The 18,383-nt window shown below is 46.6% G+C and overlaps 1 protein-coding gene across 6 annotated transcripts in view; it reads left to right on the top strand.

Moving 5' to 3' along the window:
* SYCE2 (synaptonemal complex central element protein 2) overlaps positions 1–18,383 on the top strand; it is a 286,046-nt gene that overhangs the window by 21,749 nt on the left and 245,914 nt on the right. For 5 of the 6 annotated variants that reach the window (XM_069604170.1, XM_069604171.1, XM_069604175.1 and 2 more), the window contains exon 2: positions 15,453–15,582. The exons of the other annotated variant lie outside the window; for it this stretch is intronic. In XM_069604170.1, the coding sequence (XP_069460271.1) occupies positions 15,577–15,582 (6 nt within the window). In that variant the 5' untranslated portion in view covers positions 15,453–15,576. The remainder of the gene's footprint in view (positions 1–15,452; positions 15,583–18,383) is intronic. 6 annotated transcript variants of the gene reach the window in all.

The raw sequence follows: 18,383 nt of genomic DNA, 5'->3' as shown, positions 1-18,383 counted from the left end.
GGGACCCAAAAGCCAGAGCAAAACATCTTTGGATCATGGAACACAAGAGGCCATACTCACCTGACACAACCAGGAGAGGTGAACCTTGGCCTATTTGATCTAATAAGTCTGCAAGAGACTTGGTTGCTACTTCCGCCGAGCCTGGACGGCTTTGAGGTATTACTTTCTCCTGCTCAAAAAGGTGAGAGGTCACCCCACTTCAGGCCTTTTAACAGCAGTACGGACTGGTGGAGCCCTTTGCATAGTTCGTAACCTTATATCATCTTTGGCAATTCAGGCAATATTGCTAGAATGGAACAAAGAAGACTCAGTACAGAAAAAGTCCAGTCAGGATCTTATCCTACTACTAAACATCTACTGGAATCCAACAGTAATTAAAACTAACATATTCCTAAACAACGTGGAAAAAATCCTGACAGACGTCACAGGAGTGTACGACGTGGATCACATCTTGATATGCGGCGACTTGAACGCTACCTGTCCTGCTTTTGAGATGGAAACGACACCTCAAAATATTGGCAGCTCACAATCAATAGCAGGAGGTTTAGCATTGGCAAAGCTGATGAAATCCTGTGACTTGTAGAACTTAAATCCTTTAGAATCCGCCAAATCCAGAACTCCAACATGGGAAAGTGGCGGCAGAGAAAGTACAATTGACTACATCTTCGCTTCAAAAGACCTATACCTAATAACCAAGAGTTTTAAGGTAGTGAAAACCATTGTTAGTGACCACAACTTACTAACTGCAACGTGGCCAGCAAAAAAAGGACGCCGGTGATGATGCCGCAAAACTTAGAAATAAACCAACAAGGAAACCGACTGAAAATCACAACAGAAGCCTTAATTTCCATCACATCATCATACAATAGACAAACAAACTTGAACACTTCCAAAGAAAAATTGGACTTCCGTCCTCTTCTCATTCCTTATCTACATCCACGACATAAAAGAACACAGGACAAAACTCACCTGCATAATCACAATGAACAACTGAAGACAAAGAAATCAGACCTAAGAATGGCTACACGGCTTGCACAAACAAATCCAACACAAATAAATCTTGACTTGGCAATAAAAAAAAAAAAACTGTACAAATCATGGCTACAATCAATACGATGGAAACTGTATCAAGCGGATGCAGAGACTATGCTGAGAGCAGTGTGTAAAAAGAATTCACGAGATTTCTGGACAATAATAAAGCACAAACTTCCACTCACGGATACGAGAACCATAAACAGTGTCTCAGAAGGAAAATGGAACGAACACTTTACCAATCTATACAAAGATCCAACTCCATTGGAAGCAATAGTGATCAATCAAGACTCTTCCAAATGGATAGTGTGCTCAGAGGAGAACATTTTGGAAAAGATCAAGAAACTAAACAACTCTCGCGCCCCAGGCCCAGATGGAATCTCCAACGTCCACCTGAAACAGGACGCAGAAACCTGGGCTCCGCTAATAACAGAAATCTTTAGACGATCCAGGATTTCGAGAACTATTCCTGACACGTGGAAAACAGCAAACATCATCCCAATCTATAAGAAGGGCCCGATGGACGATCTGAGAAACTATAGGCCGATCGCACTACTTGATGTGCTTGGCAAACCTTTCGGATCTTTGCTGTTGGACGAATTTCAGACATGGCAGAAAGAGGCAAAAACAACGGACCCATTTCAATCAGGGTTCGAAAAGAACTTGGGGACGTCGGTTAACATCATGATGATCAGTATTCTAAAATAAAAAGTCTTTGAGGGGCATCCATCAATATTCATCGCCTCGATTGATCTGGTCCAAGCTTTTGATCGCGTGAATAGAGAAATTGTGGAGAAAATTGGAGAAACAAAAATGCCCACTATCCATTCTTGAACCAGTGAAAGCCCTGTATAGCGAAACGTCTATCAGAATCCGGCTTAACGAAGCAGGCTTGATGTCCAAAACCATAAAAACGGCCAGAGGGGGTAAAACAAGGCTGCCCCCTGGCGCCGGCGCTGTACAAGGCATACTTGGTAGATATAGCAGACCCGGAAAACGACACTCGCTCATTTCCTCCACAAATAGGTGAATCAAAAGTGACAAGACTGCTGTACGCAGATGATATTCTATTGCTAGACCAAACAGCAATCAGACTTCAGAGACAAATAGACAGCCTCACAACCTATCTAAAGAAAAATTATTTGGAGCTTAACACCTTAAAAACGAAAATCATGATCTTGGAAAAACCATTGAGACCAAGCAAAAGATCGCAGTGGTTCGCAAACTCTGAAAAACTGGATATAGTCAAAAGCTGCACATACCTAGGGGTGAAACTCTTGTCCAGTAAAATCAACAAGACGATGCAAGAGCATCTTTTTTCCAAGACTAAAACATTAGCAGTTCAGGCATTGTCTTTGGATAGGAAATTTGGGAAATGTTCAATCCTACCGCTAATAAACTTCTATAGAGCAAAGGTCACTCCAACTCTGACCTATGGAGCGGAGGCTATGCCATATTTGCCGAAGACGTTGTGGGCTAAATTGGAAGGCACATTTTGGCGCAGAGTGCTACGACTGCTGGACTCCACGCCCATAGCAATCATTCGACGCGAATTGAGTCTGCAATCACTGGAATCTGTGGTCACGAGAAATAGCCTATTATTTTTAGGTAAAATCATAAGGCAACCTCAACCGAATATTTTGGACATCATTCTCCAAGAGATGAAGAATGAAAAAAATCCAATGATAACAACTTGGTACATCAGACTACTGGAACAAGCTGATAAAATTGGATGCTCAGAATGGGACATAGAACGGATCCCAGGAAAAATAAAGAAAAAACTTAAAATACAAGATTGGATCGAGACCTTAGACAAAGCGGAAGACCTCACAGTCTCCACACATCACACAACGAACACCCAAAAAATAGATGAAGTAAGAAATTATTTAAAAAAGTTTCCAGATAAACGTCTGAGAACAACCTTTCTAAGAGCATGGTTAAACATACTGAAAACCAATTAAATCCTCTTCCGTAGAAAGCAGTCGATCAACAAAAATTGTCGTTACTGTAAGAATTTGGAAACTGAAACATTATGTCATCTACTCCTTCACTGTTCAGGAAAGGAAAACCTTCGAAAAACATACCTCAATTCACAGAGACTCTTGCACTTGACCGCAAATGAAGAAACTTTGTGGAATAAGCTAATGTGTGGCGATTCAAGAACTCTGACGGTAGCCACAGCGAAATTACTGGAAAGTCTGAGGTTGGAGGAAATCAACTCTTGAGAAAAAACAAATAGAAAACCGCACAACGACTACAAAGGAAAAAAGGAAATATGCCTGAAGATTTGGACAGATTTTGTAAAAATTGTAAATACAATTAAACACAAATAAATAAAAAAATAAATAAATAAACGTCCTCCCTTCTCCTGCTACTCCTTCTTCCTCTCTTCTCACTGCTCCACCACCACCGACCGACAGGAGTACCACGCCACTGTACCCACTCTTGGAAAACCTTCAAAGGTGGTAACCAGCTTCACATAGCTACTCTGAATGCTCACTCTGCTGTCAAACACTCCCTTGATATCTGTCTCCTTCTCGAAGACTTTGACCTAGATGTCCTAGCTCTTACTGAGACGTGGTTCAATGCCAGCTCTGTCACTGCTCTTGACATTCTCCTTCTTGAAGGCCACAAAATTCTCTCCAAACCCAGACCAAACAGACCTGTAGGTGGAGTGGCCCTGACCTCCCCTGGGTGGGTCCCTGCCTCCATTAAACCTATTTAATCCTACTCCTCTTTTGAATGCCTTGTCTGTAGGTTTTGGGTCTCGCCTACTCTCTCACCCTCGCCACTATCTGCAGGCCCCCTGGCTCTAGCCCTCTCTTCCTCTCAGAATGGGCCGACCTTGCCTCCTCCATCTCTACCTCTTCTTCCAAACTCCTCCTCCTTGGGGACTTCAACATCCACCTCGATTCCTTTGAATAAACCACCTCTCGGTTCCGTGTCCTCTGTGACTCCCTCTCTCCATTCTCCCTTCCAGCCCGACCCACTTTTCCGGTCACACCCTGGACACCCTCATTTCCGGGGATATCCCTAGCTCTAATCCGGTCACACCCCCCTCTCCTGGTCTGACCACTCTCTCTTTTCCTCCCACTCTGAGCCCTTTGGCCCCCTATCCGAGCCACCCCCAGAACTGCCAGCCTCCTTCCTCATCATCAGACCTATGAAGCGCGTGTCAGTCACTGCTTTCCCCTCCACCTTCACACCCCCCCATCCCCACTTCGGACTTTCCCTCTGACTCTGTCCTTGCTAACCTGCACCTTTCCATCTCTCCTTGCCCCTGTCATGAGGATATGCCTAAAACCTGCCTCCCAAGAACAACAGCTGGTACAACTCCGATCTAGCATCTCTGAAACGCAAGGATTACCCTCTGACAAAATGGCCTGCCGTCTGCTCTAAAGGTAATATCGCTTCTCTTTCCACTCCACATCCAAGCCTGCATCTCTGGAGCTACTAACCACACAGCCAAACTTTTAAAAATGTGCAAGGAACTTGCCAATCCAGCCACAATCTCCACCTCTCTCCTTCCTTCCTAGGCCAGGGTTCGAAATTAGGATTTGTTGACCAGAAGCAAAAAGTAGCTCCTGGGTATCAGGCATCACCCGATAGGCAGGAGCTACCTCTTGGGAACCAGGAGCTAGTGTGCAGCAAATCGATCTTGGGCGCAGGATGCAAACTACCTTTTTTCTATTATATATTATGGAATATGCTTCAAATGTCCCTTGGGTGAGTCCTTTATTCTTTTTTATACATATTCCCTAACCCTCCCAGATAATATCACATAGTTATTTTGTATAGCACACCTTGCCTGTGGAGTCAAAAGTAGTTCCTGGTAGCTGCTGGTTTCAAGCTAACCAGGCTCCCCCTGGTCTATAACCAAGAGCTAAATACCTACCAGCTCTTGGCAATTTTGAACCCTGCAGGCCCTCTGCACCGCTTTGGCCTCCCATTTCACATTTGAAACTCAGGACATTTTGTCCTCACTCTCCTTCACCCCCATCTCTACTCCACTCCCGCGCCAACTCCCCTGCCTCCATTTGCCCCTAGCACTGGATGAGGTCTCTAAAGTTGTCCGCTCTATGAAGGTCTCCTTGAAAAAGGTGCTCCCCTGCTCTTCCAGAACCAGTAAGGACAACATCTCCTCTCTCGCCCTTGCTCTTGCTGATTGCTGAAACCACTCCTTCGCCACTTGCTCTTTTCCTCTATTCCACAAGCACTCCCTTGTGCACCCTCTCTTAAAAAAGCCATCTGCTGACCCCTCCTGTCCTGCTAACTATTCTACTCCCACTACCCCCTTCCTGGGTAAACTCTTGGAGAAGCTGGTCCTCCCCAACTGACCCTCTACACTGATCTTGTTGGTTCCCTTCATGACCATCAATCTGGATTCCAGACATCCAGAGGCACAGAAACTGCTCTCCTGAACACTCGTAAAAACATGATCGCAAATCTCGACTCCAACTCTCCTGTTCTCATTCGCCTTGATCTCTCCTCTACCTTTGACACGGTCAACCATTCTATCCTCATAAAACAACTCTGTGACATCCTCAGCATCACTGACCGGACACTGTCTGCTTCCTCCTTCACCCCTCACATCATTGATTTTACTAAGAAGTTCCACTTTCAGCAACACTTCCTCAGAGGCATTCTTCCGTTCCTCACCTTCCCCCAGAAGCTCAATGTCTCCAGAGCTCTGGTTCTCTCCAGGCTGGACTACTGCAACAGTCTCTTTCTCAATCTCCCTCTTTCCTGCCTTCGCCCCCTCCAGCTAATCCAGAATAGGTCTGCAAGCCTTATCCTTGGCCTCAAGCCCAGGGACTGTATCTCTCCAGACCTAAAATCTCTCCAATGGCTCCCGGCTGCAACGATAAAACTCAAGACCCTCTGCATCATCCACAAGGCCTTCTCCAACTTTCTCTCCCCAAATACTCCCCTGCTAGAGCCCTATGTTCCTCTACCTCCAACTCTTTGACTGTGAAACGCTTCTTCAAGCAGAGAGTTGGGGGCAGGTCTCTCTCCTCGTCTGGCGCCTCCCATTAGAACAGCCCCCTGCCCCTCTCAGGCTTGAGCTGGACCTCCTTAAGTTCTGGAAATTGCTCAAAACTCTGCTGTTCTCTACCTCTTTCCCTTCCCTGTTAATCGCCTCACTTCCGCTGTGACCGGGGGCCTCACAGGATATCAGGCCCCTCTTCCCTATCGATACCAGCACCCCCCCAACCGCACTGCCCTTGATGGCCCCTGCATGCTGGCTCTGCATCCCACCCTTGGGAGTCGCCTGCACTAGCAGTTTCTCCTCCTTGGCTCCCCTTAGCATTTTCCTCCCAGACCATCCACCAGCACGTGTCCACTCCTCTGCTCCCCCCTCTTCCTTCCCATCTCTTGCATTGTTCTCACTGCACTTGCACAACGAATGCCACAAGGTCTAGTAGGGCCATAACTGTATTTTAGTATTTTGCAATTGCTATTATTTCACCCTGTTCCCTTCCCGTTTAGCCTTGTGGCACTTTGAAACACAATTCTGTTGTATAAGGCTCCTAACAAATGCTCAATACAATAAATATATGCCACCACAGGGAATGATTTAGGGAGTTCCCAACAGGAACGGGAGTCCTCCCGGTGAGGTTCCACTTTCCTCAACCCTTAAGAAGGGTGATGCGTGGCGGGCTCACCTCGCTAGCCTCACATTGGGGGGAGGGGCTCTCTTGGGGAGAAGTGGCGAATTCCCTGGATTCCCTCCGTCGGTGAGCCACAAATAGGAGGCTAAAAGTGGTCATACAGGGGTCCTATAAAATCCCCCCATAAAAGCGAAAGTCTTTGACCAACAATTAATTGCGAAAGCTAAGGGAAGTGAATCCCGCTTATTGAGAACGGAGGAAACTCTGTGGGGCGATAGTGAACCAGACAGCGGGAAACCCATCAGTGTGTTGTTTAAAAAGTCATTAAGACCTATGAAGTGAAACAAGTGAAGGTGTTGTGAAAGGCCATAGTGAACCCGGCAGAGGGATGCTAAAGGCCAGAGTGAACCCGACAGAGGGAGGCCAACAGTCAAGAGGGATCTACGCCTGGAAGAGGAGGATCCTAGGGTGAAAAACCACCACCCAAAGACTGGTGAATATAAAAAGGAGAAAACGTGTGAACGAAGCCATCCTGAACCCGACTGAGGGAGGCTAAGAATCGAGAGTGGTCTGTGCACGGAAGAGGGGGATCCAGGGGGAACCACCATCACCCTAACTAAGCCATTGTGAACCCAATTGAGGGAGGCTAAGAATCGAGAGGGGTCTGCACATGGGAGAAGGGGACCATGGGTGAACCATCATCATCCTCAGTGCCATAATAACAGAACTTTTATTTGTTTTTGTGAGTACACCAGGACCCCAAGGAAAGAGACTTTTTGCTAAAACGAGACTTAACCGTCGAAGAACCTGATAGCTGAAACCGGAACTGTCAGCTCGTGTTGGGAAAGCTCGAGCGTGCGCTGTGCTCAGAAGAACCCCCTTTTTCCTGTGCTCAAAATGTGGGGAAGGGAGACCCCTGGGTAACACATCCTGACATATTATTTGAGAACACTTCTTTCTTTATAGTAAACCTTATCCCACACGCTTTCTATATCAGTTGTAAGAAGGACTTGCAATAGGTTCTCTTAGCATAGGCCCTTTTACTTTGACCAGACGTCACAAAGACAGCTTTGTTTTTCATTTGATGGTCGAAGCTTGCTCCCATCTTAGATTTAGGTTAGATTAGGCGGTTTTCCAACCTGCATATTGTTTAAATAAACACTCTTGAATCGTGATCATTTGTGTCTGTCTTTACTGTTGCCACCATGGGTTCCTTACAACTCCCACACCCACCTTTGGGGCAGGACTGGCTTTGGGAAACCCCTGTGGTAGGCGCCCTGCCCCAGGTTCAGAGGGGTCCCCATCACCTACTCACCCTGTCACACAACAGAGGCTTACTTGACACCTAGTGAGCAGAATCTACATCTATTGAGGGGTCGAGCAGGCAGAAGCTGAGATGGCTATGAATAGGGATATCAGCCAGGAGTATTGCTAGGTCTGTAAAGGATCCGGGGCTATGCAAATGTTGGGACTGTCGGGACCCAGGCTAGCTAGCCTTTTGGTTGTAGCCCCTGAGCTTCTATCCAGGATTACAATCAAAAGACCCAGGGCTATAGACCCCTCAGCGCTCCCCTCCCCCAACCCAGCAACTCCTCTGATAGCAGATTTCCAGGGCAAAGTGACATCAGCATCCAGGTTCTAAATGATTGGCAATTTGCCACTTTTTCAATTTAATTATGTTCTTTCTCCTATATTTGTTTGGAATTAGAATTAGATGTTGTAGTCCTTACTATCTTTTCCAAGGTCTTCAAATTGTTGGACTTTCTGGAGATGAGGATCCCCGAGCTGCTGGCGTGGTGTGAGTTCGGGGGCCGCTGGGGTGAACAGCTTGCGGTGCCGGAGTGCAGAGTGGAGTGAGCCCGGTGGCAGCCCTCGCCCCCTGCCCCTTGGGTGAGGGCCTGTGGCGGACCGTGCTCCGTGGCTGCCCTTTGGGGGGGGGGCCTTGCCCTGCGGCGGTGCAACAGTGAGGGACCCCTGACTGCGGATTGCGGACTGTGTGTTCTCGTCGGGCCTGGGAAAGGAGTTTGTGAGCCCGGCGCTGGCAGGGGCGGGGGTCGCGCTCTGATGGGGACGCTTTGGCTGGAGACGTGCGGCCCCGTAGGCGGTAGGTGCTGTTGTCCCCCTCCTTTGCAAGGCACCGGGAGCCCTATGCAGCGGAGGCATTGTGGTGAATAGGGGCTGCTTCTACCCAGAGGCGCTCGCCCAACAACTCTAAAGGGCCCGGGCGGAGTGAAGAGGACCGGCTTTGACATCTGTGGGGGATTGCCATTTGGGTCCGAAGGGCACCACGAGACAACTATTTTATTCCAGGTTGGATATATGTTGATCGTTGCTTCTGCAGTGCCCCCCCTTAGGAATCCAGCACCCCTGGGGAGATTGCGGGGATTAGCCGGGCCGGTGTCCTTCTTGACTGTTAGTGCACTGTTGACGCATCTCCGTATTCCCTGCTGGCTAGAGGGGGACCCGGAGCCCCTCCATGGCCCCCTGGGATCGCGCCTCCGGTGGAGGTAGTTGAGTGTTCACCCGCCCTCTGTGAGCTGTGGGGGCCCCTGAGAGGTATTGAGTGCTAGGCCTTGGAAGGTGGGTGGCTCGTGGTGGGCCTTGTGATCGGATGGGCAGGGGGTGAGTGCCTGAACCCAGGGTCGCCTCCGTGGGGAGACCGAGGGGCTAGTGCTTGTTGGATTGGAGGCTGCGCTGGAATTAGATGCTTGGGGTGCAAGCGCTGCAGAGATTCAGGCGTCCCATTCCCCAGGATACCATTCCCACCATGCAGGAGGCTAGCCAGCCGGGAGCAATGGACACTTCGGGCATGAGTCGTAACATGGTGGCTTTGTTGGTGGAGATCTGCGGTTTTCGCGTAGATATAAGCAAGAGACTGGATTCCCTTGACAAGAAAGTGGACGATGTGGAGGACCGCGTTCAGGCTCTCGAAGCTAATCAATCTGCGGCCGACCTCTTTGAGACGCAATTTGATCTACGTCTTGTTGATCTGGAGAGAAGAGAAGAAAAGATTTTGCTCAAACCGGATGATTTAGAAAATCGAGAGCTACGCTCTAATCTCAAATTTTTTGGGGTGCCGGAACAGGAGGGGGAAAGGCAAACCGACATTGAGCAAAAGGTCAAGGAAATAATAAGCTCTTTATTTGGGGGGGGGAAATACTGATGTACCTACCATCGAGAGAGCGCACAGAGCTGGAGGCCGCAGGGCCGACCCTCGCTCGATTCTGGTGAAGTTTCATTACTTTGTTGAGAAATCCAAAATACTGGAGCTAGCCCATAAGGGGGGTCCGATTGACTGGAAGGGGCCAAGATCTCCATATATCAGGATCTCTCAGCTTTCACTATGGCACATCGGAGATTGTGTGGCCCCTTGACGAAGTTGTTGCAGGTTAAAGAAGTGCGATATAGGTGGTGGCATCCCTTTTCGCTCTCTTTTGAGTTCAATGGTGAGAAATATACTCTTGTATCGGAAGCAGACATTCAGAGGGCGACGGGTGAGGAGCGTAAATTGAGGGAACACATTCTTGCTATTCAGCCGGGGGAGGCAAGTTAAAATCGCAGATAAGTCCAGCTCAGCGCAAACGCCTCCAAAAACTTAGGGCGAAACTGGCGGCACTTCTTGTTGGCCAAACAGAGAAAAAATTGGCGTTCTTGAAACAGCGCTACATGGAAAAGGGAGAGAAGGCGGACAAGATTCTGGCCTGGAAGTTGAGGGAACTTCGCAAAAGTAGGAGAGTCTCCCACATTGTAGATCAGCAAGGGGTAAAATGGCTGGAAGATGGCCAAATTGCAGAGCAGTTTAAAATGTATTATGAAGAGCTTTATGCCACCAAGTATTTGGGTGATGGCTCCGATGTGGACCGATTTTTGGGCTCTCTCCCCCCCTTCCTGGCCTTTCCTGAGAAAGCGGCGCCTCCCTAGAGTAGTCCATCACCCCACAGGAGGTGGTGGATGTCATTGCTTCTTTGAAGAATGGTACGGCCCCTGGGGATGATGGGTTTACTGTCAGATTTTATAAGACGTTTAGGTCCACTTTAGCCCCGTTTCAAGCTAGGGTTTATAATGGTGCGTTGGACTCAGGTTGTATTCCTCCATCTATGATGCCGGCCCTCATTGTAGTTATTCCTAAGGAAGGGAAAGATCCCTCGCTTTGTCCTTCTTACAGACCTATCTCTCTCTTGAACGTCGATGTTAAAATTCTTGCAAAACTTCTGGCGAACAGATTATCTGGTTTTCTCCCCACTTAGGTTCATGGAGACCAGGTAGGTTTTATCCCTGGGCGACAGGGATCCGATAACATCAGGTAAACTCTGGGCTTGATTTATGAGGTGTCCAAGCGAGAGTCAGAGGCTTACCTCCTCTCACTGGACTCCGAAAAAGCATTTGACCGCGTTGAGTGGCTATATATGGCGAAAGTGCTCCGGAGGCTGGGTTTTGGTGATAACTTTTGTGGTTGGGTGTCGGCATTATACAACGGTCCCACTGCTCGGGGTCAGTAAATAGCTGTATGTCATCGAGATTTTCACTATCCAGAGGAACGCGTCAGGGGTGTCCTCTCTCCCCCCTGTTGTATGCACTGGCTATGGAGCCTTTTGCCACGGCGGTTAGGGCGGACGAAGGAGTGTCGGGGGTTCACTGTGGGGATTTTGAGTTCAAATTATCCCTCTTTGCGGATGATATTCTGGTGTACTTGACTGAGGTCTTCGCTTCCCTTCCCCGACTGTTGGAATTGATTTGCTGCTTTGGGACATTCTCGGGACTTAAGGTTAATATCTCCAAGTCTTGCGTTATGCCCATGGGTGAGAAGGACCAAAATATTAGGGGTAAGACGGAAGTACATGGTATGCGAGTTGAGAATATCAGTATTAGATATTTGGGCACTAATCTACCGAGGGATTTGAGTAAGATTTATGAGTTAAATTTTCTTCCCCTGCAGGCCAAGCTTTTTGAAGATCTGGTGAGATGGACTCCCCTCACTCTATCATGGTTTGGACGTATGGTCTCGATCAAGATGAATGTTCTCCCCAGGCTTCTCTATCTTTTTACCTCTCTCCCTTGTCTTATTCCGGATTCATTTTTTGTGTCTCTTCAATCTCGGATTCTCTGCTTTGTGTGGGATGGTAAGAGGGCTAGAGTCAAGTTTGGTACCTTAACCCTTCCTAAGGCGCTCGGAGGGTTTCGGCTTCCCTGACTTTAAATTGTATTATAAGGCAGCTCAGTTGCGATTATTTTAGAGCATTTGCTAGAGGACCTTAGGACATACTGGTCATATATAGAGGACGTACAGGTTCACCCCTATAAGGTTAGGGACTTGCTATGGACCCTTCCGCGCTCTCGTCCAGCGGCTGTACGAAATCACCCGATTCTATCGGTTCTTTGGGCTTTGTGGAAACCAAGCAGGGAGAACAAAATGCTCTCATCTTGGCCTTCCCCCCTTTCCTCCTTTTGGGGTCTTCCACTCAGTTTAGGGAACAAGGGTTTTAGAGGGACACAGTCGTGGTCGGACCAGGGGTTTGAGAGGGCCGCCCAATTGCTTGTTCAGGGGAAGTTTATTGATTTTGTTCAACTAGGGGGAATGCTGCCGGAAAATCAACCTTCCATTTTTGATTATTTGCGGATTAAGGGCATGCTTGCTAAGGCTGACTGGGGAACGTCCCTTTCCCGTCCACTGACTCCCTTTGAATCAGTGTTTGTGGAAGCAGAGTCTAGGAGGAGGTCTCTCGCTACGCTCTATGGGGTGCTGGTTGCAGCTAATCCATAAGGCAGACAATCATTTAGACAGGTGTGGGAGGAGAGAATGGGGATACCCATTGAGGAGTCTACATGGGGCTCTGTTTTTGGGTCTGTTTTTAAGGGGGGGGTCTACACAGAAGCAATGGAACATAACTTTAAAATTCTCCATTCCTGGCATCTGTCTCCTGTTACACTGTCCAAGATGTATCCCAACGTGTCTCCTATGTGTCCTAGAGCCTGTGCTAGTAGAGGAACATGGTTCCATATGTGGTGGGAGTGCCCGGTCGTACAGGTTTACTGGACAGAGGTACTTAGTTGGATTAAGGGTATCCTGGGAACAGGTCCCTCCCTCCACCCTCGGGAGATCCTTTTGGGTACTCCCTTGCCGGAGAGTAATGACTTGCCTTTCTCCAGGGTGGAGGGGGCGATGTTGAGGGCCGGGAGAATGGCCTTGGCTCAGAAATGGGAGGGCTCTCAGGCCCCTACGAAAGCAGAATGGTATAATAAGCTCTTAACTATTTTTACATATGAGAAGTTAGCTGCTATCGCCAATGATAATATGTCTTTTTTTTTACAGGATTGGACAATTGTATTATTGAATGAGGACTGTACAGCCTTAACGCTCTAGCTGTTTTTGAGCTCTGCCCAGAGTGTATAAATGCAATGGTGGGGATAATGCGGGGGGGTATCATGGGTTTCTGCAACTCTTGGGGACTTCGCCAATAGAATGGTATTCTTGTTACGCCTTTTTTTGGTATAATGCTGGGGCTCTTCCTCTTGTGCACTGTAGTAATTTTGAAACCTTGCTTTTATTGGTTTGTTGATTCCTCTGTAGCTCTTTGGTTGGGGGGGGTTATGGGGGAGGGTTGGGTGGGCTGGGGGGGTCGGTTGTTTTGTATGCTGTTCTGGTTGTGTCGGTTTAGGTTTTTTATGATATTTCTGTTGTCATTGAAAACGTTTCAATAAATTCAAAGTGGAAAAATAAAAAGTTGCCATGCTGTATTTTTTCAGGTCTAGCTCCTGGCTTTTCAATGATGTTTGGGAAGGCACTGAGCTGAAGCTGTAGTGCATTTCAAAACCTTTGCTTCTCTTTGCACGTCAGCAGGTATTCAGAGGTTGAAATAATATCACATGACTACTGGCTTGTGCATACATTCTTGCCATGTTTGAGGTGGCTATGCACATTGTTGATGGGTTTTAGGCTTTTAGATTGCTAGAAATTAATGAGAGACAAATAGGATGTTTGGTCTGTGTTCAAGCACTTCAGTGTTAATATTAGCCATTACTTATTGTATGTCGGTATGATTTTCCAGTGCCCATATATTATGTCTAAAAGAGAACAAATACACATACATGCTAAACACATATGTGAGAGTTTTTTTTGTTTTCTATTTGTGAATATTATTTGGCGCTTCATTGAAAGTTTATATCTTGTTTATGTAGTGATATAACTGGGTAGGGAAGTTATTGATGGCATTTAATGCTAATCATTTACACAAGTCAGGGTTTGAAACTGAGGGGAGCTGGGAGGTATTTGGCTCCTGCTTGTAGCCTACAAGTGCCTGGTTAGCTTGATAGTCACAGTTACCAGGAGCTGCTTTAGGCTCCCCAGGCCAACTGATGCAGAATAAATACTCCTATGTGAACATAACGCATTCCGCTTCGAAACACAATTCTGTTGTATAGGCGCCTAACAAATGCTCAATAAATAAACTGTTCATTTGGGACAGTTTATAAATACACGTTAGTACACATCTATACAACATATAAAGCGTAAGAGGTCATAAATAATGGACAAAATGTTATGTTTGCATCTTATGTGGAAGTTGAATTTGCAGAACGCTATGCACTTGCTCCTGGTTCTGCAGTGGTATCTCCTGGTCACTGGTGAATGCTGGATACCCCGGAGCTGCTTTTGGCTCCTGCTAATACAATCTTAATTTCGAGCCTTGCAGGGGTATTAAGAATTGGTTCTCAGGTAGAAGCTGAGATGGCTATGAATAGGGATATCACCCAGGTGTGTTGCTAGGTCTGTAAAGGATCAGGGGCTATGCAAATGTTGGGACTGTCAGGACCCGGGCTAGCTAGCCTTTTGGTTGTAGCCCCTGAGACAGAAAGGGGATGAGACCAGCTCTGAAAGGAGAGAGAATAAGCTGATGGAAATGATGACTAAAATTACTGCAGACATTGCTGATATTAAAGCTTCTCTTGTGGCTTCTGAAGAGAGGTACAATGAACTGTCAGGGAAATTTAACAATATGGAAGGCCATGTGACTGTGATAAGTGATGATTCCCAGAGAATGTCTATCCAGATAAAGGATTTACAAGCTCAGGTGGAAAAGCTGACCCTTAAGTGCTCTGAGCAGGAGAACTTCTCTAGGAGAAATAACATTAGGGTAGCTGGCTTTCCAGAGAATATTGAGCAGGGCTCTCCTGCAACCTTTTTGGAAAGAGCTTTATTTAAACTGCTTGGTCTTGATCCCAAGACCCCCTTGGAGATTGAGAGGGCTCATACATCCTTGGGCCCTAAACCAGGACAAAGGCCAGACACTTCATCATTACATTTTTGAGATTCCCAGTGAGAGAATTGATCCTGAGGAAGGCAAGAGAGAAAGGTGATTTGCTATGGGGATCACATAAGATCATGATTTTTGGGGATTTAAGCCGTGACTTCCCGGAAAGAAGGAAGGCTTTTAATTCTGCCAAGGATAAGGCAAGACGGAAGTACCTAAAATACTATATGATTTACCCAGCGATATTGAGGGTAGTGCTTAATCGAACAGTGCACTCCTTCATGGATCATAAAGACGCAGAGGCATTTCTCTCTGATTTGGAGGCGGATCAACAAACCATGGAAGAGGCTCCTGTTGAAAATCCAGGGTCATTTTTGAAGAAAAGGATGTGATTTTTTTTTTAATATATTTTATGCTTTGGTTTTAATTTGTTTTAGTTTAATTCATGTTTTAAAGTTTGTTTTATTGTCAAAATGGTTAAAAGTGATTGTTGCCGTTGAATTAGTTTTTTTCTCTTCCATTTAAATGGTGCGCGTGTTTTTGTTTTGCTTTGAACACACAGGATATTGCTGGAAGGGATTAGAGGAGAGGACCTAGTGCGACGTGACTACACGTCAGATCAAGCCTTCATTTCCGTATATGGATTGAATTTTAGCTGCTTTTTCTGGTGGGCCGTCGTGCGAACAATGCAGGTACAGAGTCATTGTAAATACGTGCATATTAATAAAAGGCATTAGTGTGGCCCCTGACAATAAGAGACTGCCTCCCCCATTGCTGTGCGTCACACTGTGGTCTGACTGCGATCAGAGGGTGTGGGAACATGCTTCCCAGTCACGGAGGCAATGGAGCACAGCTCCCGCAGACTTAAGGGCACTACAACTGTGACAAGAGCCTCCCTACGCCTCCGGTGCTTCTCCCCAATCAGTGGTGACCACGGAACAATGCTGCCGCCTGCAAAGAGTGAAGGAGTTTGAGAAATCCTGCTCCCCCTCTTTAGACAAACAAAGCCTCAGGATAACACACCCTGCAATGTCCTGCGCTGATGAGGGCTCCCCCGACCCCTCTCAAGTGAACTTGTGCTAGTCAGTGCTTGAGGATAGAAAGTCCTCAGATACTCACAGTGGGGGCGGAAGGTGGGGAACATGGTGGGGAAGGTACACTTCTGCAGCTCGGAGCTGATTCTGAACAGTATTTATGTTGCATTTGTGAACCCGCGCTCCTGGAATATGCCACCTCTATTCTGGTACTGCATTGGCTAGGGAGCACATCGGTTTGTGATGAATCTATATCTATGTATTATTTTGACTGAGGGGACTATTTATATTTATTCCTGTAACATTGCACAGATGGCACTAGGAGACTCAAACATCTGTGCAACTGATGTCAGTCATATCACACGCTGCTTGTTCTGGGGGGAAATGTGGTATTCTGTTTCTGTTTTTGATTTCCATGCAGCTTGATTAGTCCCAAGTCATGGGATTCTACTTTGATTGTCTTGTACGGTGTTCCCTATTTGATTAGACTCGTACAAGGGAGGAATGGTCGATCAGGTAGTTAAATCACATGCTATAGTTTCATTTAATGAGACTGTTTTATTTACTAGCGTGTATAGGCTGAAGCTCATGCTCAAGCTCATGAAGCTCATGCTCATCCAAGCTTGGATGGCCCAGCACCAGCTATGCCTGAACGACGATAAGACAGAGCTCCTTATCTTGGGTACCTCACAACGCCTGAGCAAACTTGAGCCATCTTATCAGTCATTCACCATAGACGGCAATACCATATGAGTCTCGAAAGACACTAAAACATTAGGCTTCTACTTGGACTCCACCCTATCCTTAACGAGACAAACAAATGCAGTCAGGTCTGCCTCTGCCTACACGTGCAAACTTATTTCAGCCTGCCGACCGTTTCTCACCACCCCCAACAGTGTCACACTAGCCAGAACACTGATCATGGCAAAAATTGATTACTGCAGTGCTCTTTACTTAGGCACTAGCCAAGAGAACCTGTCCAAACTCCAAACTACCCAGAATAATGCCATTCGAGCGGCATTGAACATCCCCCGCAACCACCACATCTCAGAAGCCAGAACTAGCCTAAAGTGGTTACCTGTGAAGCAGAGAATTTCCCTAAAAACTCTTGCCCTCACGCACAAATGCCTAGCCTACAAGGCCCCGATCTATCTCTGCAGTCGGCTTTCGCGCCACTCTACTGGCCGACCACTAAGAACTGCTCAGACTCATTGCCTAACAATCCCCAGGTTTAAGCTTCAAAAAGCGGGAGGCACTAGCTTCCCTGTCCTAGCCTCTAAACTATGGAACACCCTCCCTGCTACCATCAGAGCCGAAGACTCCTTCAGCACCTTCAAGACTAAAACCAAATCTTGGCTCTTCGACCAGCAATAAGACATGCCCGACATTTCTGTCCTACTTACTCTGCCCGCTTATCCCTGACACCATCTCCGGTCTGCTACATATGCTAACCTTTTTTTTGTTCACCCTAGGTTATATCCTCTGTTATTCCCAGTTGCACTGTAACCTATGTAATATATGTAATTAATATGATTATTATTATGTTCGTATTGTTTAATTTTGTAATGTAATCTCCTGCCTGTATGTTTCTTTCTTGCAACCCTGTACAAATTGCGCCCTGATGCCACTGGGCCTGATGGTATGCGCGTTATAAATAAACAAATACAAATACTCTTTGTCCACTTGTATATTCTGCAAGGTTTTGTGTGCATAGTCGCGTCATTGGGTGGAGTATGAGTGGGTGTCAGTGGGTGGGGCAATTGCACACTGTTATAGGCGCCAGGGGGAAGTGAAGTGCAGTGTAATGTGGACGGTCTGTTGACAGGTGACTTGACATGGTCAAACAGATCTTGATTGAATTGCATTGTAATTTCCTCTGGCACTTCACTTACGGTTGCTTTGGTGAAAGTTCAGTCATTCTAAGCAACTTTCATGGCATCTTACTATAATGTCTGATGACTCTCTGCCCTGTTACCTATGATATCATTGAAATACTATATTAAGTGGCAGCATTCCCAGATTGTGTTTTGGACATCTCCTTTCTCAGATCTGTGAGTCGCAAAACACTCTCAGCAGATTTGTGTGTTCTGTGTGTAATTTAAGAGAAATTATTTATTTTAGACCTGCATCTTTAGCAGAGTCAGTGAGTGCTTGAATATGGAACTATTCTGAAGACTGGTGGCATCCAAAATATACACATGCAAAATGCTTTCACTTCTTACAGTGGATATATGAGTTGCATGATTCAATACGGGAGTTTGAAGCATAGGAAGGTTATTATGGGTATTTCTGGGTTGAAATTGTAAGGATGACCTCTAATCTACAATGATTGTAATCATAGGATGTTTCTATGTGTTGTTATTAACTGGCAAAAGGGTATTCTACACACAAATGTTAGATACATTATACCGTATTATATTTATGTGGTCGTTTGTATAGAGTGGCGTTTGATGTCACCT

Source organism: Ambystoma mexicanum, chromosome 3q, assembly GCF_040938575.1.
Source record: "Ambystoma mexicanum isolate Mex_15411 chromosome 3q, UKY_AmexF1_1, whole genome shotgun sequence".
Lineage (NCBI taxonomy): Eukaryota > Metazoa > Chordata > Amphibia > Caudata > Ambystomatidae > Ambystoma > Ambystoma mexicanum.
This window is presented reverse-complemented; position numbering and strand designations above follow the sequence as displayed.